The sequence below is a fragment of the Dermacentor silvarum genome, chromosome 1 (assembly GCF_013339745.2).
Source record: "Dermacentor silvarum isolate Dsil-2018 chromosome 1, BIME_Dsil_1.4, whole genome shotgun sequence".
Lineage (NCBI taxonomy): Eukaryota > Metazoa > Arthropoda > Arachnida > Ixodida > Ixodidae > Dermacentor > Dermacentor silvarum.
The window spans coordinates 377861198-377881858 of NC_051154.1; the positions used below are offsets into that span (position 1 = coordinate 377861198).

The 20661-nt window shown below is 45.8% G+C and overlaps 1 protein-coding gene across 1 annotated transcript in view; it reads right to left on the bottom strand.

The window, feature by feature from the left end:
- LOC119445809 (nose resistant to fluoxetine protein 6-like) overlaps positions 1-20661 on the bottom strand; it is a 66292-nt gene that overhangs the window by 17387 nt on the left and 28244 nt on the right. The window contains 9 exon segments of the mRNA XM_049660606.1: positions 2115-2157; positions 2160-2236; positions 2766-2845; positions 3602-3767; positions 8981-9070; positions 11816-11909; positions 13359-13541; positions 13616-13661; positions 20575-20577. Of these exon segments, the coding sequence (XP_049516563.1) occupies positions 2115-2157; positions 2160-2236; positions 2766-2845; positions 3602-3767; positions 8981-9070; positions 11816-11909; positions 13359-13541; positions 13616-13661; positions 20575-20577 (782 nt within the window).

Consider the following 20661-nt stretch of genomic DNA (forward strand, 5'->3'; position numbering starts at 1 on the left):
CAATATTTACTCAACATCAGCGCCACAAGCTATCGGAAGTGTTCCCACTAAGAAATAGATGTAATTTACATTCACAACTAGTTGACTACGAATTAATGGTTCTAATATTTTGTTTTACACAGTGATGAAACACTGCCGTCATGGATGTACCCAGGCCTAATAGTTTTTTTAAACATAGAGGGAATGCAGAATAAGTATGAGGTCTCACCAACTGCTGCGGTAGAATTAGTGTTATTTCAAATGTACAACCAAGATATGCTGACCCAAAACAAGTGTACTCAGATGATTCGTGCACCAAAGACAGCCGAGTGTGCGCTTTTGCTATACCGAGATTAAGAGTATACTGCGCATGTGTAAGCTTGCACGTGATTTTGGACGCTTCAAGGTTCATTGCGGCAAGTCAGCCTCCAGATAGATGGGTACATTGCACAGCTACAATCTCATCTTGAGGCGTTCTGCAACGTTGAAGCAAGAAGTGCGCTGAGTAAAATAATCGTGAAAATTGCGGAGTGTACACACGTTTGCGGGAACGACTGTGGTCATGAAATTGTATTTCAGTTGTTTCCATGACATATCGTCATATTTAGAAATGAACAAATGGAACGGATGGGCAAGACGTGCGCGCGAACATGAAGAACACACCATTCCGCTGTTCAGCAGCGAGCTTAAAAGCGTACTGCGAAAAGACCCAGCGAGATCACCTGCGCCATGATTTGTTAAAGAGTGAAGAACATCAATTTTGTATATTATAGACCCTGGGATGGAAATTCAAGATATATGATAAGATACCGCGAAGTGTGGAAAGCCCGTTTCGCTGTTTCGCCTTGGTGGGGCCTACACAAAGCACTTTCTCATTAAAATCCATCGTACATACTCCGCCTTGTGTTCGTGTGGAACGGCGTACAAGAGCATAGCCCACGTGTCGCTCGACGGCCCCCTATATGCCCAGCAAAACCAACAACTGTGCTTTAAGCTTAGGTCACTAGGTTCTCATCCATTGTCACTTAGGACGATACTTGGACCATGGATATTGATACGTGTACTTGTTTATCTTTCACCGGTGACCACTTTTCACCGGCTAGTGAAAGTCCGTTTCGTCATTCACAGTTTTGCGACTGTTTTCTTCACCGTCCCTACTACGTGACAATATAGTCATCATCATCATCATCATCAGCAGCAGCAGCCTATATTTATGTCCACTGCAGGACGAAGGCCTCTCCCTACGATCCCCAATGACCCCTGTATTGCGCTAGCTGATACCAACTTGCGCCTGCAAATCTCCTGACTTCATCACCCCATGCACCTACTTTTCTGCCATCCTCGACGGCGCTTCCCTTCTCTTGGTATCCATTCTGTAACTCTAATGTTCCACCGGTTATCCATCCTAAGCATTACATGACCTGTCCAGCTCCATTTTTTCTCCTTAATGTCAATTAGAATATCGGCTGTTCCCGTTTGCTCTCTGATCCACACCGCTCTATTCTTGTCCCTTAACGTTAGGCCTATCATTTTTCGTTCCATCACTCTTTGTGCGGTCCTTGACTTGTTCTCGAGCTTCTTTGTTAACCTCCAAGTTTCGGCCCCATAATGTTAGCACCGGTAAAGTGCAATGATTGTACACTTTTCTTTTATAGTCAGTGGATATAGCCAGTGGATATAGTCAGTGGATATAGTCAGCGGATAATGTCAGCGGATAAAGTCAGTGGCCTTCAAAGGAGAGCTTTCAGTGCAGTGAAATACTTTTTTTTATCAGTGCAGACATGGGCTCGAAATAATAGGCGCTATTTTATGCAGTGATTCACCTTCCTTGCTGATCTTTCGTGTTTTTGTTTTTTTCGTTCTTCTTTTTTGTTTTTATTTATGCTATAGCAAGTTTCTGTTTCTTACAAAGAAAAGAAATGGGTTAGCCGGAGGCGTACTGCTTCTAAGCTCTCCAGTTAGCTCTCATTTAACCCTACTTGTACTGACCTTGCGCACATTAAGATGGAAGCCGGAGTTGATGGTCAAAGGCTTTGAGATAGCCGACAAGCTTGTAGGGCATCCTTGTTCGACATTTACTGGTCTCTTCTAACTATTCACGTGTAAGAAATCGAGAAAGCAGGTTTTGCACTCACGTTGAATCCCCTGCGACAAATAGCGCTGTTGGCGTATAGTTGTGACTAGAGTCTGGCACGCAACCACTATGGTGCTTGTGATCACCAAGAAGAGCATAGCGGTCGCCGAAAGATAAAAATTTCTGGAAGGAGAGAAAGAATGACAAAGCAAGGATTATAGAATTTGCACTCCTTTGCAAGGGTTTCACGAGTTAGACGAAATGAGGAGGAACGTTTCTTTACGGGAAAGTGTGGATGTGATTATTCGTGGCAAACGCTGAAGGATATCTTTCACTCCATAATTTCATAATGAAAGCGCAAATGAAAGCACAAGAAAGAAACAGCGATCGCGGTCTAGCGGTCTGTACCCTCAACCATCGAGTTCGAATCCAGTCTTAGAACACTTGTCCAGTGCACTCATACAGCTTCGGGCAAGAAAGCTTTAGGTTCCGGCACGTAGTATACCGCCTATGGACATTACGGTGCAGGATAGCTGTGGGTCGGATATACTTTGTTGTGAATCCTCGTTGAATTAAGATCATATTCTCAAAATGCTTTACTTGTTACACAATCAATAGTTACCGCGGCAAGATATTAACGCCGATAAATAACTACAAACAGGGATGCACTTAGAAATTGAGTTGTATAGCAAACCTCACCTTCGTAACTCACCTGAACAATAAAATCGCGAAGCCTATGAAGAAGATGTGGAGCTGTGTGTCTACGGATATGTACCAGTAGGGCACAAGACACTGGAATAAAAATAGGCTTCATTGCGAGCACAGTAAAGAAGAAACACTTTTTACAGATCAGAAAAGAAACCATTAAAGGGGAAGCCCTTATTTAATTACGATGTATTTTAAGATATAGTTTATTAAAAGTGTACAAATAATACTGTTTCCTAATACATTGTTTGCAATTATGTTTTATTCAAAGTTGTTGTAGATCTTCCATTCTCCATTATTTGGCATTACATCTTGTGTCCTTCGAAATGTTATTTCGCCATTGCCTGCTGGCATAAATTGTGTCTGCGTGCCACCCCTGCATAATATGTGCATGTATTTGTTTTCTGGACCCCAAATATTCTCAAGCTATATTTTTGTACCTTCATTGCCTGGCATCCATTTCCTAATTGACTGAGATGAATAAAACATTCATTCATTCATTCATTCGTTCATTCATTTTAGGTTCACAAGCATCGTTACTGAGTGTAATGAAGTCAAAGAAAAACGAAAGAAATGCTAGTTTAAGTAACGGTGGTCCACTTGTGTGAAGGTGTGTCCTTGTATTCTGAATGCGAAAATATTTTTTGTTTAAATGAGCTGAAATGACGTCACTTACATTTTTTTCACACGTAGATGAGATCACATATTAGACTTGTTCTTTGTAAAAAGAAGTTACAAATAACTTAAATTCTCATACAGGGACATAAGCAAACTATCCTGCAGAAATTTACATACTATTTTTCTTTCGTTATTGATTCGTAATGAAAACCACATGTATCTTACCAGTTCGTCATGTCTGAGGAAATTTTGAACATTGAGGAGCAAAAGCCACCAGTTCTTGTTGCATTTTTCTATCTCAGCACCAATGTATTCGTTCCACAAAGGTCCATCACCGAAGTGTCGAATCAATGTAAGCATGAATATTCCCATGCAAGCCATCGGAATCAGCCTGCAAAACGTGTAACACAGTTTATGAAGCGTGGAAGTAGCAATTTCTAACATTTGTTGCACAAAAAGTAAGAAAAGGCACCTTCATTTAAAAATGCTCGGGTTACGTCACTCAGTTCGCATGCTAGATGCCAATCGGTATTCCTCTACACAAGATCAACGCTGTTCACCGTGTTGCCAACTCTAAGAATTTGCCTGTACATACGCGTATATGCAGCCTTCACCCATTTATTCGTTCCTTAGAACCGTTCCATTGATTCTGAAGAACTATAGGGATTTTCAGAGGGTTTGTTCTGAGGCAGTCGAAGTGCGTTTTGGGGTAATTTTGGCACTGGAAAGCCTTGTCTTGCTCCCCTATACCAGAAACATACGTTTAGTCAGCTGCTGCTAGTTGGTTGTATCGCTTGATATTTTGCCCTTTGTTTATTCAGCTTCTTATGGTACGTGTAGGGTTATAGAGGGTGTTTAACTTAACTTGAGCAAAACTTTAAAAAATATGCACAAGCTACGTAGCTGGATATAACCAAGGTAATGTTGTTTTTCATCACTTGTAGATACTCAGATAATTTTTTTGCATTCCGCCTAATTAGATAATTAGTCCTAATGAATTATTAACCTTCTCAATTATTATTATAAAGTGAAAACTGTCAATGTCCTTGAACAAGGTAATCACGACGCCACTACTCAATTCTAGGAAGTTTACGTCAAGTTTTGTGAAGTCCTCAACGTCTTCACACTGACTAAGGAGTATCCTGAGAAGGACAGCCTTAGTTTCCTGGGCCTAAACTGGATCCCATTTGTTGGGAGTATGCTCCTCGGTGTAAGACTGGCCTTCTTCCGTTCAGCTCAGCCCACATTAAGCCTTTCAAGAGAGGTGTTGCCTCATCCGCGCTTGGAAACGCTCTCCAGCGCTCCTGCTATCACCAGGTGCACCCCAGCTTCTGTTCCTAAGTGGAGAGGCTGCTCAGTGCCGGATACCCGCGTCCACTCCTCACCGGCGTCGCGGAAAAACTACCTGAAAACTGTGCAAAACTGTCTCCGGTGAAGCAGCCAGACAGCGGCAGAAGCAGGTAAGCCGTCATACCTTACATTCATGTCCTTTCCCGCAGCATAAAGAGAATCGCCCAGCGCGCTGGTGTTCGTGTTGTCATGTCTGCGCCTAACAAGCTAGGTCGACTTTGCCGACAGGTCAACCACGAGAAATCCAAACAACCAGCTTCTAAAAAGAACCATGCCACACCATTCGTCAAGTGCAAAGCAGGTGTGGTGTACGAGGTGCCTCTTCCCTGTGGACGCTCCTACATTGGACAGAGTGGTCGTTGTCTAAACGATCGTTTAAGAGAGCATGCCTATAGCCTTCGCTCCGGTACTGGCAGCAACTTAGCCTTACACTATAGTGACTGTGATGTGTGCCGTACTCCGGGACTTGACTTTACACGGTGCGCGATACACAAACACTACAATTGTGCACGGGAAATCTATGAGGCGGCTGCTATCGCAAGGAATGGTACATCTTACGTCAGCCCTCCGTCATTGGCATTGTCTGAGACAGAACTGACATATCTTAACAACCACAATAATTCGGGGAAATCTAATCGGTGTCTCACTCTTTTTGGCCATGCGCAGTGTTGTACCCTTCTTTTCTTTAGGTATATATTTGTGTTCCTTTCTGAATAAAGAATTTAGTCTTCAGTCAGCGTTGATGTTTGTCTCCCTTCTTGTCTTTCGTGTTTTTTGAGCTGTTCCCCTGTCGTCAATGACAAAATTGTAGAGCAACATGAAAAGCTCCCGATACAACTTTCTGGTGCTCAATACTTGCTACATAAAAGTGTTTTTCCGAGCGTAAAAACAGCCCGCGAATACACACAAAGTGCCTTGAGTGGCCAGTCAGGCGGCCGCTCTTTCACGGCTTCTTTCTCGCTCGGAAAAGCACTTTTATGTAGCACGTATTGAGCAACAGAAAGCTGTATCGGGAGTTTTTCATGTTGCTCCACAATTTTATCATTGACAATTTTCAACTACTTAAAATAATAATTACGAATTTGATTCAATGTTTAGGTCTAGTAATATAATTAGGCGGAATGCAAAAAATAATCATAGTATCTCAAAGCGACGGCAAACAACATTACCTTGGTTCAGTGCACCTACGTGGCATTTGCATATTTATAAAATTTGGCTTAAGTTACGTGAAACACCCTGTATATACCGTTGTACTAGCTAAGGAGCCGTGGAACGATAAAAATTAATAACAAAACACGGTGTAAGATTAAATTAGAAAAAAACTACTGTGTTTGGTGGTAAGCGTTCTGACAACCGAACAGCGTAGCTCTTATCGTAACTCGTATCTTTCACCGTGTTTTTTTTTACATAATTTGTTTCGTTGTAACTCTATTGTGACACATTTCTTTGTTGACAGGGGTATAGCTACCTCATACACCATATGGATATGACGCGCCACATAATTCACATATCCAGTAATCTTCCGCAAACAAATACGCTTCGTCTCTGATTTCATATCATCGTACAAAATCATTGGATTCGTGAGGTGAGCAGTTATCGATCCGCACAGCCGGCGTGACTCGCCGATAGGCGTCAGTGTGTGAAATTGCCGTAGGACTTGCCTGCTCGATCAACTACCCTTCCCTCTATCTCGACCAGCATGCGCAGGTCATAATTTATGGAGTGACGTCATGTTATGGGGCTTATTTCGGGGCGCCTTTCGGTATGTCGCACCCCTCTCGTGCCATGTCTCTCCTTGCTTTTCAGTGCTGGTGTTGAATTGAATGGCTACGTACACCCCCTATTACCAGCGTACATGTTCTGGACCGGAGCCTAGCCGGTGCATGCTCACCCAAACGTTAATAAAATTGCCAATATGTGTTATGCGGGAGTAGGGCGGAATTTGTACTTGTAACTGTGGGGAGAAAGAATAGCTCGACTGCGCACATCAGTGCAATACGCAAAAACAGTTTATTTCATTCGTGCTCTAAAAAAAAATTGGGATTCTGAACGAAGGCATGCGCAGGAACAGGACGCAATTTTAAATGACTCAATTTAAATAATGATTTAATGAGTTGGTCTGTGTTTTATAATCACGGAATGAAACCGTAAATGCCCCAATGTGATAAAGAATTAATGAAAGCATCGTTAACTACGTTCAATTCTAGCTTCCCTTCGAAACGCGCGCCCAAAACCACTTCAAAACCCATAAGAAGCGAGCGCCGTACCGCGGCGGTCGTAATAGACCGTAGGCGTGAACACGTGGGCTCCAAAACCGGGCAAGTTGAAGAGCGCGCTTGTTGAATTGTCAGTTGCAGAATTCGTCTGCTAGTCGCGAGCGTGTTACACTATGTCGTCGGCGTCAGGATTGTGGTCGTCGTCATCTATTACCAGTGAGGCCGGTGGCTTTGTGCAAGTCGGTATCGCTGCCTTAATGCATATAGCACACCATCTTCAGTTTGGACACTGCACAGCATGCTGGCCGCCGCAGCCGACGGCACTTGCGATCCAACCGCAGCTCGTCATACAGGGTGTTTTAGTTAACTTGGGCCAAACCTTTAAAATATGCACAAGCTACGTAGCTGGACAGAACCAAAGTAATGTTGTTTGCCGTCGCTTGGAGATGATCAGATTATGCTTTGCATTCTGCCTAATTAGATAATGTGTCCTAATTATTGAACTTCTCCATTATTATAATTAGATGAGAAGTGTCAAAGGGAAAATTGTAGGGCAACATGAAAAACTCCCGGTACAGCTTTTTGTGGCTCAATACGTGCTACTAAAAACTGTTTTTCCGAGCGTGAAAGAAGCCCGCGAATACACACAGAGTGTCTCGAGCGACCAGTCGCACGGCAATTTTGCGTGTATTCGCAGGCTTCTTTCACGCTAGGAAAAATACTTTTTTGGAGCACGTATTGAGCAACAGAAAGCTGTATCAGCAGTTTTTTATGTTGCACTACAATTTTCCCATTGACAATGTTCAATAATTTTAATATTTGAGAAATTAATTCATTAATTAAGACTAATTATTAATTAGGCGGAATGCAAATACAATCTGATCTTTTCCAAGCGACGCCAAAGCACATTACTTTGGTTCTGCCCAGCTACGTAGCATGTGCATATTTTAAAAGTTTGGCCGAAGTTAACGGAAACACCCTGTATAGAGCGCTTATTTCGGCCAACATGATTAGCGTTTGTTCAAATACCGTCGTGCTTTAATAAATTGAACATGTTTTCTGGATGCCGTGGGTGCGAAGAGGAAACGTGTAAGCCAGGCGAGCTGCCTCGCGCTGAGACGGTCGGTGTGTGCTGTCTGTCTGGGAGAAGAAATGCCCTTGCATCGCGGCTTCCAAGCACGCCATTGTTTTAGTACTAAGCGCTGCTTTGTAGAGCCAGGTGCACTTTCAACATAACTTTATTCCATTAGTTACTATTTTGTGCTAGAAGCAATTTTTTATCCCTCCGTGAGCAGCGATAGACGTGAACGCCTCGGCTGCGCGTGATGGACCGGAGGATATCCGGCCTGCCGCCGGCGCCGGCTCTGCTGAACGTCTCAAGAAATCTGCGTGATTTGGTTGGTCATACGGCGTCCGATTCAACGCCCCATCCTGTCAGAATTTGAAAATTGGTTTGGTGTGGTAGTAGGTACTATTCGGACGCGGGATCGGTCAACGGATCGTATACCGTGTCTCTTGCGAGCAGTCTGACAGGCAAGCGGGGATGCTGCGTGCCCGGCGCAAGTATCCTGGTATATGATGTCGACAATATTCGCGGAGCCGGAAAGATGTCACGTACAGCCGTAGGAGCCACTGAAGGCGTCATATTGATTAAGTTGACGATGTCGCCAGGTGCTGCAGTTTAGGATCAGTCACTGGCGCCGACTTTAAGCCCATCTTAAATTACGCTCGAGGTAGCGTTCGCCATTAATACTAGGTTAGAGGTACCTATGTATGCCAGGGAATCGAGCAACACAAATGTCTTGAGTTTGAAATTTAGTGTCAGTGGTCTGTTAAGTTTTCAGTTGTGGCAATCAACGCAAATGAAGTTATGAAATGTGGCTTATTCATAATTCATGGCCCCTTTCCCCAGAAATTCTGACATTTTGGCCCCAATTTCCAAACATCTGTCCCAAAAATTTGTAGCGAAACACGCACCTCTACATGGAAGTTGCTAAAATGAGCGTGACAAAGTCAGGCGATTGCTTCGTTACCTCACCTCCACCACCGCACGACGATGTAGAACAAAACTTGACCCAGGCCAGCCGATCTCATCTGCTTGTATATTGCGTACAGGAGAAAGAAGCCACTGGAAAGACGAAGGCATCCAAGCAAGAGTTATGTGTAGGAAGCACAGCTAATGTATAGGCATAAAGACACAACTGCACTTTGCGCCATTTCGTTGTTTGTACAGATTAAAATTATGCTGTAGAAAGCATCCGGTAGTTGTTATAGTTTATACTAGAAAAGATCGCAAAAGGAGCAAGTTGGTACCTGGCTAGCGACTTGATTGAGATGCGGTTCTAGATTTTTTAATGGCGTGCAGCTTTTGGAGCCTTACGGCCGTATGCAGCATGTATTAAAGAGTGTAAGCGGCCGTTAATCGTGATGACTTTCTTCTAGATTTAAAATAAGCAGGGCTGTGGCATGCGTGCTATAGACTGCCATGTCACAGAAGATTAACCCCCGTGTGCTAGAACGTCCCTCCACTCAACACATCAGCTCGACTCACGATAATGATGATGATGATAATTTATTGGCATCCCCTTTGAAACGTAGCGATGACACATAGTCAACTAGCCTGCTTTATTTAATCAGGTAAGCTATACATGTTGCTCATGCACGAAAGTTCATGGCAGCACCACCACTCAACAGTAGTGGTCCCTGCGCTTCATTGACATTCCGGATCAATTCTTGAGAACCGTAGTGTCTTTTTCAGTCGATGGGTGGCACTGTGCTCATCTCGGCATAGAGATTTCAGTAGCTAGACCGTTATGAATAGCAGAATAGACCATTATGGATAGCATTTATAGGTATTAAAGAAGCCTATGACAACATATACAGAGAACTGTTATGGGATATTCTTAAAAACATCGAGGGCGGCAGAAAACTAGGGGTGGGGGGGGGGGGGGTGATGAAGTTAGAAAATTTGCAGGCGCAAGTTGGAATCAGACAGTGCAAGACAGGGGTAATTGGAGATTGCAGGGAGAGGCCTTCGTCCTGCAGTGGGCGTGAATATAAGCTGTTAATGATGATGATGATTCTTAAATACGAAGGTATAGATTCCGATTTCGTGGAGCTGCTGAGGGAGATATATAGAGACAACCTAGTACAAGTTGTATGGGAAGAAGGTCGAAAAGGTAACGAAGTGGAGGGAATTCACCAAGGACTGAAGCAAGGATGTCCTATGTCTCCATTGTTGTTTACGCTTTATGGTAAGGGCATAGAAAGACGACTGGAAAGCAGCGAATTAGAGTTTGATTTATCCTACATGCGTAATGGACAAATGGTGGAACAGAAGGTTTCTGGACTGGTGAATGCGAAAGACATAGTGCTACTAGCGGACAATACAAGATATTTACAGAAACTTGTGAATATCTGTGGTAACGCAGTGACAAATCTAGGCCTCAAGGTTAGCTCAGAAAAAAACGAGAATGATAATCTTTTATGAAGAGACGAGTAATTACGTGGTGTCAATTCAACCGCAAGTCATATCCATACTCAAATAATATAGATACCTCGGTGTATACATAAACGAAGGAACGACTTACTCAAGCACCCACCAAGGTAATCCGAAAGTAAAGGGGAAGCGGAATGCAGCAATAATGAAACACAGAGCACTGTTGGGCCACAATAAGTATGAGGTGGTGCGTAGAATTCTGAAAGGAGTAATGGTGCCAGCGCTAACGTTCGCAAATGCCATTCTAAGCTTAAAATCGGATATCTTGTCGGGGTTGGAAGTTAACCAAAGATTGGTAGGCCGGTTGGCTTTGGGAGCCCACGGTAAAACCCCAAATGTGGCAGGGCAGGGTGACATAGGTTGGGTCTCTTTTGTTGTCAGAGAAGCGCACAGCCAAATTAGTTTTGAAGAAAGACTCAGGAACATGGACGACAATAAATGGGCGGCTAAAGTGCACAAGTATCCGTACCTTGAAAGCGTGGACACAGAACGCAGGAAGAGCTCAAGGAAGTTGGCAACCAAGTACAGGGTAACTGAAGCTGTAAAGGGACAACCAGGTGTCATCAGAAAGAAAGTGAGAGAAATAGAGACAGTGCGTTGGATGCAAGAAATGCTGATTGCTGATTGCTTTATTTGCTTCGTCACAAAAGAACCATGGAGATTTACAAGAATGAGAAGAAAGAAATTAGAAGGCAAAATCCGTACGATAGCACAAAGGACAGTGCCTTGCTATCTAAGGCTCGAGCCAGTTGCTTAAGGACAAAAATATACCGGAGCAAATACTGGGAACTAGATAAGGCATGTCTATGCGGCAGCAAAAATCTGGAGACCACTCGGCTGATCCTAATGGAATGCAAAGGGATTCACCCAGTGCAAACCGTAGGTAACCCGTAGGTAGAAACGTTTGAGATTAAAGTGGACGGAAGCATCAGCCGGTCAGCACTCGAGATAAGCAAGATAAGTTTAGAGTATTGGTGGGAAAAAAAGCAGGGAAGCATACGACCAGATCTCTTACAATCGTAGGTAGCGGTACATGGCAGATTTTGAAGGGAAAAAAGATTAAGGCGATGTAAACAAATATGTTTGATGAAAAACATGTATAGCGTATCGGATTAATAAAGCAGGCTAGGTGACTTTCGGTCACCGCCCCGTTTTAAAGGGGATGCCAATAAATCATCGTCATCATCATTGAAGTGGAGGGCGAACTTTGAGTCGAGGATTCTTTGGGTATACGGGAGTAATTTGGGTGTTTCAACATGGAAGATGCTGGAAATAGCACTTCGCTAATTTGTTTTCATCAACACGCACACATGCGGCCAACAATGCGTCATTCGCGCTGCTATAATCGGTGCAGTACATAGCGGTCCGATTTACCTGATAAAGAAGAATGTGTCCACTGCCAACCAAGCGTTGTTGAATGGCTGCGTGTTGTACTGCACCACCAGTTTCTTGGCTATCTTAGCACCGGCTGGATGCAAACGAGAAAATATAGTGAAAGAAGGTGCATACTGCGTAAACTGTAGTAAAGATATGTACCTTTTTCTGATTTTGGCATATGACAATTTTTCTGGTTTTGGCTTACATTATAAAGACAATACTGTCATACTTTAAACAGATATATGTCAAGGGATGTTATGTGACATAGTGAACAAAAAGAGACGAATTGTAGTAAAATGTGTTATGAATGTATGGATGGATGGATGGGATAACTTTAATGTAAGGTCCTGCGGGCTACGGGGCGCAAGGCCCCGTAGAAATGTGTTATGGTCCTAGAGGGATACCGTGTCGCGTCAAGCTCCCCGAGTTGAGCCAGCTTAATGATGCACGCTCTGAAACATTCCGCGTTCCCTTTGAATTTACGAGGTTACTTTTCTGCTTCTCATTACAAGTAGAGCCGAGAAGAAATAGCTGTCACCACCCAAAATTGGTAAATGCGCACGCGTGTTTTTTAAAGTATATTTGAAAAGACAGCGCTCAACTAAAAAGCACACGTAACGTCCATTAAAACTTGTCATTACGACAAATCTTTTAATGTTTCTGTCTCATCTATGTTTTTCTGATCTAGTGAAACTGTTCCACTCGTATTCTCTGATTTCTCAAAGGTGGCGTGCAAACTATATTTTACACCTGCTTGAATTCCGTGAGCGCGTGTCCTTGCGTGCAACTCTGTATAGCTAAAATCGCGGTCCCATAAACTTGGGGATTCCGCGCATTCCTTACTGCAGTATATATATATATATATATATATATATATATATATATATATATATATATATAGTGATTGGGAAGAGGAAGAGGCGCTATTTCCTGCAACTCTTCAAGGAGCACGGCTTAGCGCCATGGGGAAGGGGACATAAAGAGCAAAGAAGCGAGAGAAGCTTCGATAGAAGCATACGATGGAGGGAGTTCTCCGAGTTCCTGCTGTCTTCACAAAGTTACTGCTCACTGTTTTGAAAGCAAGTACTTGACACAGCAGGAAAGCATTTAAAGAGCTAGCTCCACTTACAGACATGTCGTTAAGTAAATGGCGGGCCGCTATCAACATCCTAACACTAAAAAGTAGGAAATACTGAAACAGTTTGGTTGCTGTGGTGGCTAAAAGTTATGTTCCACGCCCACTCCGCAGGTCTGTTCTCGCATTTGCTTTCGCTTTCGCAACTTTAAGTACTCATAAGCTGCTTGTGTTTTCGTGAGTCATCGTACCGGAAGGTTCATATAATGAAGGCGTTATAGGCAAGGAAAAGATGCAGAGCTGTGCTTAAGAACGGTTGGATGCAGATTTGCCACGCGTAAAATGGTGTCCTGCAACAAGCCATAGGATGTTATTCTCCTGCATACCTCCCCCCTTCTGTCAGAAAATGGAACAGTACGTGTGCAGCGCCCGAACACGCGTCCGTCGATAAGTGAGAAGGCTCACAATACACTGATGTGTCGTTGTAGGCGTAGTGATGCACCCAGACTATCCAAACGATGCTCAATGCTCTGAGGCCGTGGAACACCTGAAGCTGCCGTGTCTCGTCGTCCACCGGCTCCTTCACGACGAAGATTTTGCGTGCCGTTTCGTAGGCCGACAGGCCGGTGAGTCGTTCGAAGACTGGGCCTGAAATATCGGTGGAGCGTCAGTGCTACCGAACTATAAATTACGGCAATTTTCATTGTCAAATCTTACCGTACGTTCATATATGAATGTTGAATTAAAGGCATCCCATATAAAAACGTTCTGACAAGAGTATCAGTAATATTTCATTTATTTTGCATGGCTCAGAGGTTTTGTACCTTAATGTGTGATTAGTAGCCTACATTTCATTTGCTTGTTTCTTCTCATTTTTTCCGCATTGCCTGGCGCATGCGTGTTCTTTTGTTACATATACATAATACATTTTCTAATAAAATTTCATAAATTGCGCCCGTTTTGTGTCTTCCACCTTCTGTCATCCTTATTGCACTGTTTGTAGTTTTCCATGCATAAATGAATAGCGTTCATCTCAGTGCGACCAGATCCCGTATTCATATGCCTTCTCGTACGTAAGTGTTGCCAGGGATTGGGCATCGCAAAGGCGTTCGTCATTCATAATCGTTCCGATTGATACCATGAGCGGCAGGGTTCCGGGCTCCAGCGTGATTCAAGCAAATGAGAAAACGCGTTTATGTGAGCGAAGTTTCGTGAATACTGTCCTTGATGTCTCATTATGGACTAAGGTTTCATTCTGAGCACGGAAAGCTAGAAATGACGCCATAGGCACACTTCAACTTCAATTTCATGCATATGGTTCAAGTTGTACGTGATACAATTCCCCATTCTTTATAACAAGTATTCAGCAACTTCGGTTTCTTTTTTCCCAAAATTGGCATACTTTTGGTTTTTGTTTTGTTTAAAACGAGAAAGCTGATCTTTTTCTTACAAATTATTCACAGTTGAATTGTTCGTTATTACAGTATGCAATAATTATTGACATAATAAACTAAGAAGAAGCCGTGACCATAACTCTCCGTCACAGAAAAATATTCATACGAAAAGAGGAACGACGAGCTTTCATGATAATCTAAAAGGTGTGGAATCACACGAGATAAACAAAGGCGCTGCGAATTCAGGCATCGACTCATTACAGCACGGCTTCCAACGCCACAGAAGACACGTTCATTGTCATCATCATTATTATGTCTACTTGCACTGAGAGTGCCTCTCCCAGTGATCTGTTATCGGCCAATGTCTTCTGTCAGCCGACGCCATTCCGTACCTCCAACTCTCTAATATCATAACGCTAATTCTTTGCGGCCTCCAACTACTTTTTTCTATTCCACGGCACCCATTTTACTGACCTTAATAAACCATCAGTTGTCTGTTACATGTATTACCTGACCAACCCACTGTCTTAATCGCGGCTGCCAACAAGAGATTGCTCCAATGCACGCATCCGTCCTTCTGTCTCTAAATTACTGACGAATATTTTCTCCTTAATTTTCCACTAAGTCGAAATGGTAAAAAAAAACACAAGGAATATATTTTCACACTTCGGTCACAATAAATTCCCCGTTGTGTTTTTCAACGTGCGCTCACTCAAGCGACAATACAGTTGCCAGGAATACTTATCTTGTATGCATGCCGCGTTCAGCATATCTCTGATCTATAGTTGAAGTAGTATTTTTGGGGAGGATCGATTGTTTTCTGTGCCAGTTTGAAGCAACATTGGCGGTAATTTTTCTGACTTGTCGTCAGACTTTATCGCGGAGAGCGTGAATCGCAGAGCGCAATATTAGACGGATGGACGTGGCCAAGAATTGGAGATGCGTTTGACCTCCGCCGATTTTGGCCCTAGCTTGCCCTCGACAACGCGGAACATTAGTAGAATTCAGTATTTCAATATTTTAAAGGCGCAAAAGAGATACAGAATACGGCGCACTCGAAGAAGACGCGACTTTCCAGCCGCGGGGTTTTCGTTTGTGGCACGCCAATTTTTTGTTCACATCCTAAATTAGGTTCGTGCATACTGAATTAACAAATTCGCAAGCACTGCTGGTAGCAGGCTTTGTGGCTTTTTAAATGTTTACATCTCGAAAGGCCACTTAACAATCACTAGCATTTTGATTTTACTTCCGTCCCACCTGAACGCGCCAGTCGTATACTGCATAATTATAGGCTGAGTACTACACTTCGCACGGCGTTCTACATCGCATGCCACCGACGCAATTTGCGTCAATGGTGGCGTTGTTCGCTGAAATTGCGGTGGCATCGTACGACGGCCACACGGTACCCATCGAGAACGGGACGTGGTCGTCATAATTTAATTCAGGTAACATTTTTTTTCTATAAGTCACTTACGGTGAAGCCATTTTCATATCACCTTAAATATTCGCCGATGGACGAAACTGCATTCTAAACAGTTTATAAAGGTATACACCTGTACATTTTATAAGAACGCGGTGCGTTTTGCCCTGGGCAATTGTAATATCCGCACAAATTTGCCTGTTTGAAATATTGTCACGAGCAATGGCAAAGACAAAGACATTGTAGTGGGGCTGGGTCAGAGGCTATCTTGTCGGACTGAAAACCTGCTGGAACCTGTGCGCTCTGTGCAGTCTTGACTAGGCAAGCCTTTATTTTGTGACGCCAAACCCGCTCTTCAAGCCATTGAGTGCGTTATGAGACAAGGCCCTTATTATATTTTAGCTCTAGAATCGCAGAGCTTCTCGACATTGCGACCAAATGCGGTCACCACGTCACCTTTCAGTGGATACCTGCACACTGTGGCGTGATAGGAAATGAACAAGCAGACGCTGAAGCTAAAATAGCTGTAAATAATGCGCCAGAAGTAAGCATCGCGTTCTCACGAACAGACACGAATGCCCTGCTTCGGTGCGTCATGCGGAACTCTACACTTGAGTACTAGACCAATCCTGATCGACGACACAAGAGACTGCACAAATGGGACCCAGAAATGAAGTTCCGCATGCCTCATAAACTGAAGAGGAGCATAACAAGTCTGCTACACCGGATTCGTCTTGGTGTTGCACTCGCGAGGCGTTTATACGCATATCATCGGCTGCAGTGACACTGGTCCCAACTGCGATCACTGCCCAGTGCCAGAAACACTTGAGCACATATTTTGCTCATGCCCAGCGTACGCGCGAGAACGGCACAGCCTCATTTCAACTATTCAGCGAGTGACTAAAAGACCAATGTCTGACGAGATTGTCTTAGGTCCTTGGCCTGACGCCAGCAGTGCAGCTGTGGTCATCGAAGCGACTATAGCCTTCCTTCAAGCCACTGGACTCCATGCACGGCTATAGTATGACCTCAACGGGATGGACATGTACATACGCACCTCCTAATCTTATCATCATCATTCATCGCTCTTTTTATCCCCTCCCCCCTTCCCCAGTGTAGAGTAGCAGGCCAGAGCAAACTAACGCTCAAGCCGACCTCTCTGCCTTTCTTCAAATAAACCTCTCTCTCTGACTAGGCAAGCGCTAGCCGTTCACGGTTAATTAAATACTCCCCGTAACATCTTTTTGGTGGAGGTTGCGGGCTCTATTCCACCCGGCCCTGGATCTTCGGAGCGGACGCCACGTTTCTCCCGCCTCCATGGCCGAAGACAGTACGCAGGCATCGCAGCCCGCGCCTGCGGCGCCGCCGACCGTGGTCCTTTCGCAGCCCCTCGAACCCGGCACGTTTTGCGGCACGGACAACAAAGACGTCGACGATTGGCTCCTCTTGTACGAGCGCGTCAGCAAGCACCACAGGTGGGATGAGACTCTAATGCTTGCCAACGTCATTTTCTACCTACGGGGCACGGCTCGGGTGTGGTTTAACACGCACGAAGAAGAACTTACAAGTTGGGACCTATGCAAGGAGAAGATGCGTGCACTGTTTGGCCGATCGGCCGCGCGCCAAATGACAGCCCGGCACGAGCTGGCGGCCAGAGCTCAGACGTCCACGGAGTCGTACGTCGCATACATCCAAGACGTACTAGCTTTGTGCCGTACCATTGACAAAGCCATGCCAGAGACAGACAAGGTTGGCCACGTGTAGAAAGGCATAGCTGACGATGCCTTCAACATCCTCATGTGTAAGCACTGCACCACGGTTGACTCCATCATCACAGGATGCCGGCGGTTTGAACAAGCAAAAAGCAGGCGGATTACTCCGCGCTTTAACAGACTCCCGAATACAGCTGCGACCTCCTCGGGCGATGATCCCGTGACGCCCCCTCCGTTCTCGCCGCCTAACTTGGCCAGGATTGTTCGCGAGGAGCTCGAAGCCATGGCTCCAGCCGCTTATCAGGCACCTGCTCACGACCATTTGCCGACAATATCTCTCATTCAGGCCGTCGTACGTCAGGAGGTTGCAAATATGGGCGTCCTATTTCCACAAGCCCCCAGTTACGCCCCTCCGCCCATGTGCGCGTCCGGTCCTCCCACTGAACACCACACCGCCCCAATGGTTGCTGCTGCCGCTTCCGCTCCCCGGTTCACACCCCGCTACCGCAACCCTTCTGAGAGGAGGACACCTGACGATCGACCAATCTGTTTTTCTTGCTCTCGCGTCGGCCACATTTCACGCCACTGCCGCAATCGTCGGAATTACCGACCCAGTTTCCCCGGTGACCACCGCCAAGATCGTGGCCCGTACTAAAGCACATCTTTTCTTGACGACCAACTCCCGGCCCGTGATCCTCACCGTCTTTCTTCGCGCTCAGAACCGACCTACGCCGATATTACCGCGCAAGGACACTGGTCCAGCCGATCACCGTCACCTCAGAGTCGCCAGTCGCGCTTCCCTCAACGCCGTCGCTCTCATTCTCCGGCTTCCTCTGGACACCACCCGGGAAACTAGCAAGTGCTGCTCCGGGAGGTGAGGCTGCATTGACGACAAGGACCGCAAAACCTCTATCGACCCCTACTTCAAGACGCAATTTGCTCGGTGTTCTCGTCGACGGCGTGCCCGTTACTGCTCCCATCGATACTGGCGCCCACATATCTGTTATGAATTCTACGCTCCGACGCCGCCTACGCAAAGTGCTGACACCTGCCGTCTCTCATACTGTGCGAGTAGCTGACGGCACCCGAACACCTGTTCTTGGTATGTGCACTGCCCGCGTTACTGTTGCCGGCCTCCACACTTCAGTTCTCTTCGCCGTTCTCGACGCTTGCCCACATGATGTCATTCTTGGCATTGACTTCTTGAGCGCCCACTCTGCCCTCATCGATTGTTCTTCTGGCATTTTGCGGCTCGAACTGCCATTGTGTCCTGATGACACCGCATCAAGTAACGCTCGCCTACGTTCCCTGGAGTTTCTACGACTACCCGCGCAGGCTGCTACCTACGTCTTTATGTCACCGTTTCCCCCAGTCCCTCATGGTGAATATGTGGTCGCTCCCCTCACAGATCTGATCCTTTCGCGCAACATCGCACTTCCCCATACCGTAGTGCTTATTGCCAACAACAAAACGTTGCTTCCAGTCCTCAACTTTTCTACTTCGGCCCATGTTCTTCCTCAAGGAATTTCACTAGCCGAACTGTCACCTTTGGAAGAATGTATTGTTTCTGCATTCGCTGCTGACGCTGAGACCGCGACGCAACCTGCCATACCGGCGCCAACCCAGGCACTTCTGGACGAAATGATATCCCCCGACCTCCTACCTTCCCAAAGTGCAGCACTCCGTGGTGTCCTATTTTCGTAGCTGGACGTATTTGATGTTGCGAACAGTCCACTAGGACGTACACATGTAGTGGCCCACCGCATCGACACTGGAGACGCCAGCCCCCTTCACAAGCACCCTTACCGAGTATCTCACTCTGAGCGCGAAGTCATCCAAAAGGAGGTAGAGAAAATGCTTGATAAAGATGTTATAGAGCCTTCCTCTAGCCCTTGGGTATCCCCTGTAGTGCTTGTGAAAAAGAAGGACAACAGCTGGCGGTTCTGCGTCGATTATCGCCATCTCAATCGGGTAACGAAGAAGGATGTGTATCCTCTCCCACGAATTGATGATGCGCTCGACTGCCTCCATGGTGCCAAATATTTCTCGTCGCTAGATCTCCGCTCGGGATACTGGCAAATTGCTGTCGATGACCGCGACCGCGAGAAGACCGCATTCATCACACCCGACGGCCTCTACCAATTTAAGGTTATGCCTTTTGGGTTGTGTAATGCTCCTGCAACTTTTGAACGCATGATGGACACTCTTCTACGCGGTCTGAAATGATCGACCTGTCTTTGTTATCTGGACGACGTCATAGTTTTCTCGCCCAGCTTTGACAGCCACCTCCCTCGTCTGTCGGCCATTCTCGACATCTTTCGCCGGGCTGGCCTCCAGCTCAATTCGTCTAAGTGTACCTTTGGGCGCCGCCAGATCAAATTACTTGGACACTTAGTCGACGGAACTGGTGTCCAACCAGACCCTGACAAGGTCCGTGCCGTCCGCGAGTTCCCAGTTCCGCGGTCCACTCAAGAAGTACGCAGCTTTCTTGGGCTCTGTTCCTACTTTCGCCGCTTTGTTCTCAACTTCGCGGACATTGCTCGACCCCTCATGGACCTACTCAAAAAGGATGCGGCCTTTTCTTGGGGCGCGGACCAAGCGTCTTCCTTTGCGTCGTTGATTTGTGCCCTCACTACACCACCTGTGCTGGCTCATTTTGACCCAGCTGCAAGAACAGAACTTCGCACTGACGCAAGCGGCCATGGCATTGGTGCTATCCTCGCCCAAACACAGAACGGAGCCAACCGTGTGATAGCGTATGCTAGTCGTCTTCTGTCACAGTCGGAGAAGAATTACACAATTACTGAGCGGGAGTGCTTAGCTCTCGTCTGGGCTGTCGCGAAATTCCGTCCGTACCTATATGGACGGCCGTTCGTGGTCATAACAGATCAACATGCGCTCTGCTGGCTTTCAACACTCAAAGACCCCACAGGGAGGCTCGGCCGTTGGGCATTACGATTACAGGAGTACACGTTCTCGGTAGTGTACAAATCTGGCAAGTTACACAATGACGCCGATTGCCTCTCCCGCCATCCCGTTGAATCATCCGACTCCACTGAAACGGACCCCGACACCTATGTCTTGGCGATAACAGACTTCACCCAAGTGGCCGACGAACAACGTCGAGATCCATCTTTGCTCTCTCTCTTATTGACCGTCTGCAATCCGGCACCCTCGACCCTTCCCTCAACATGTTCTTGCTTCAGGATAACGTTCGTTACCGCCGCAACATGCACCCCGAC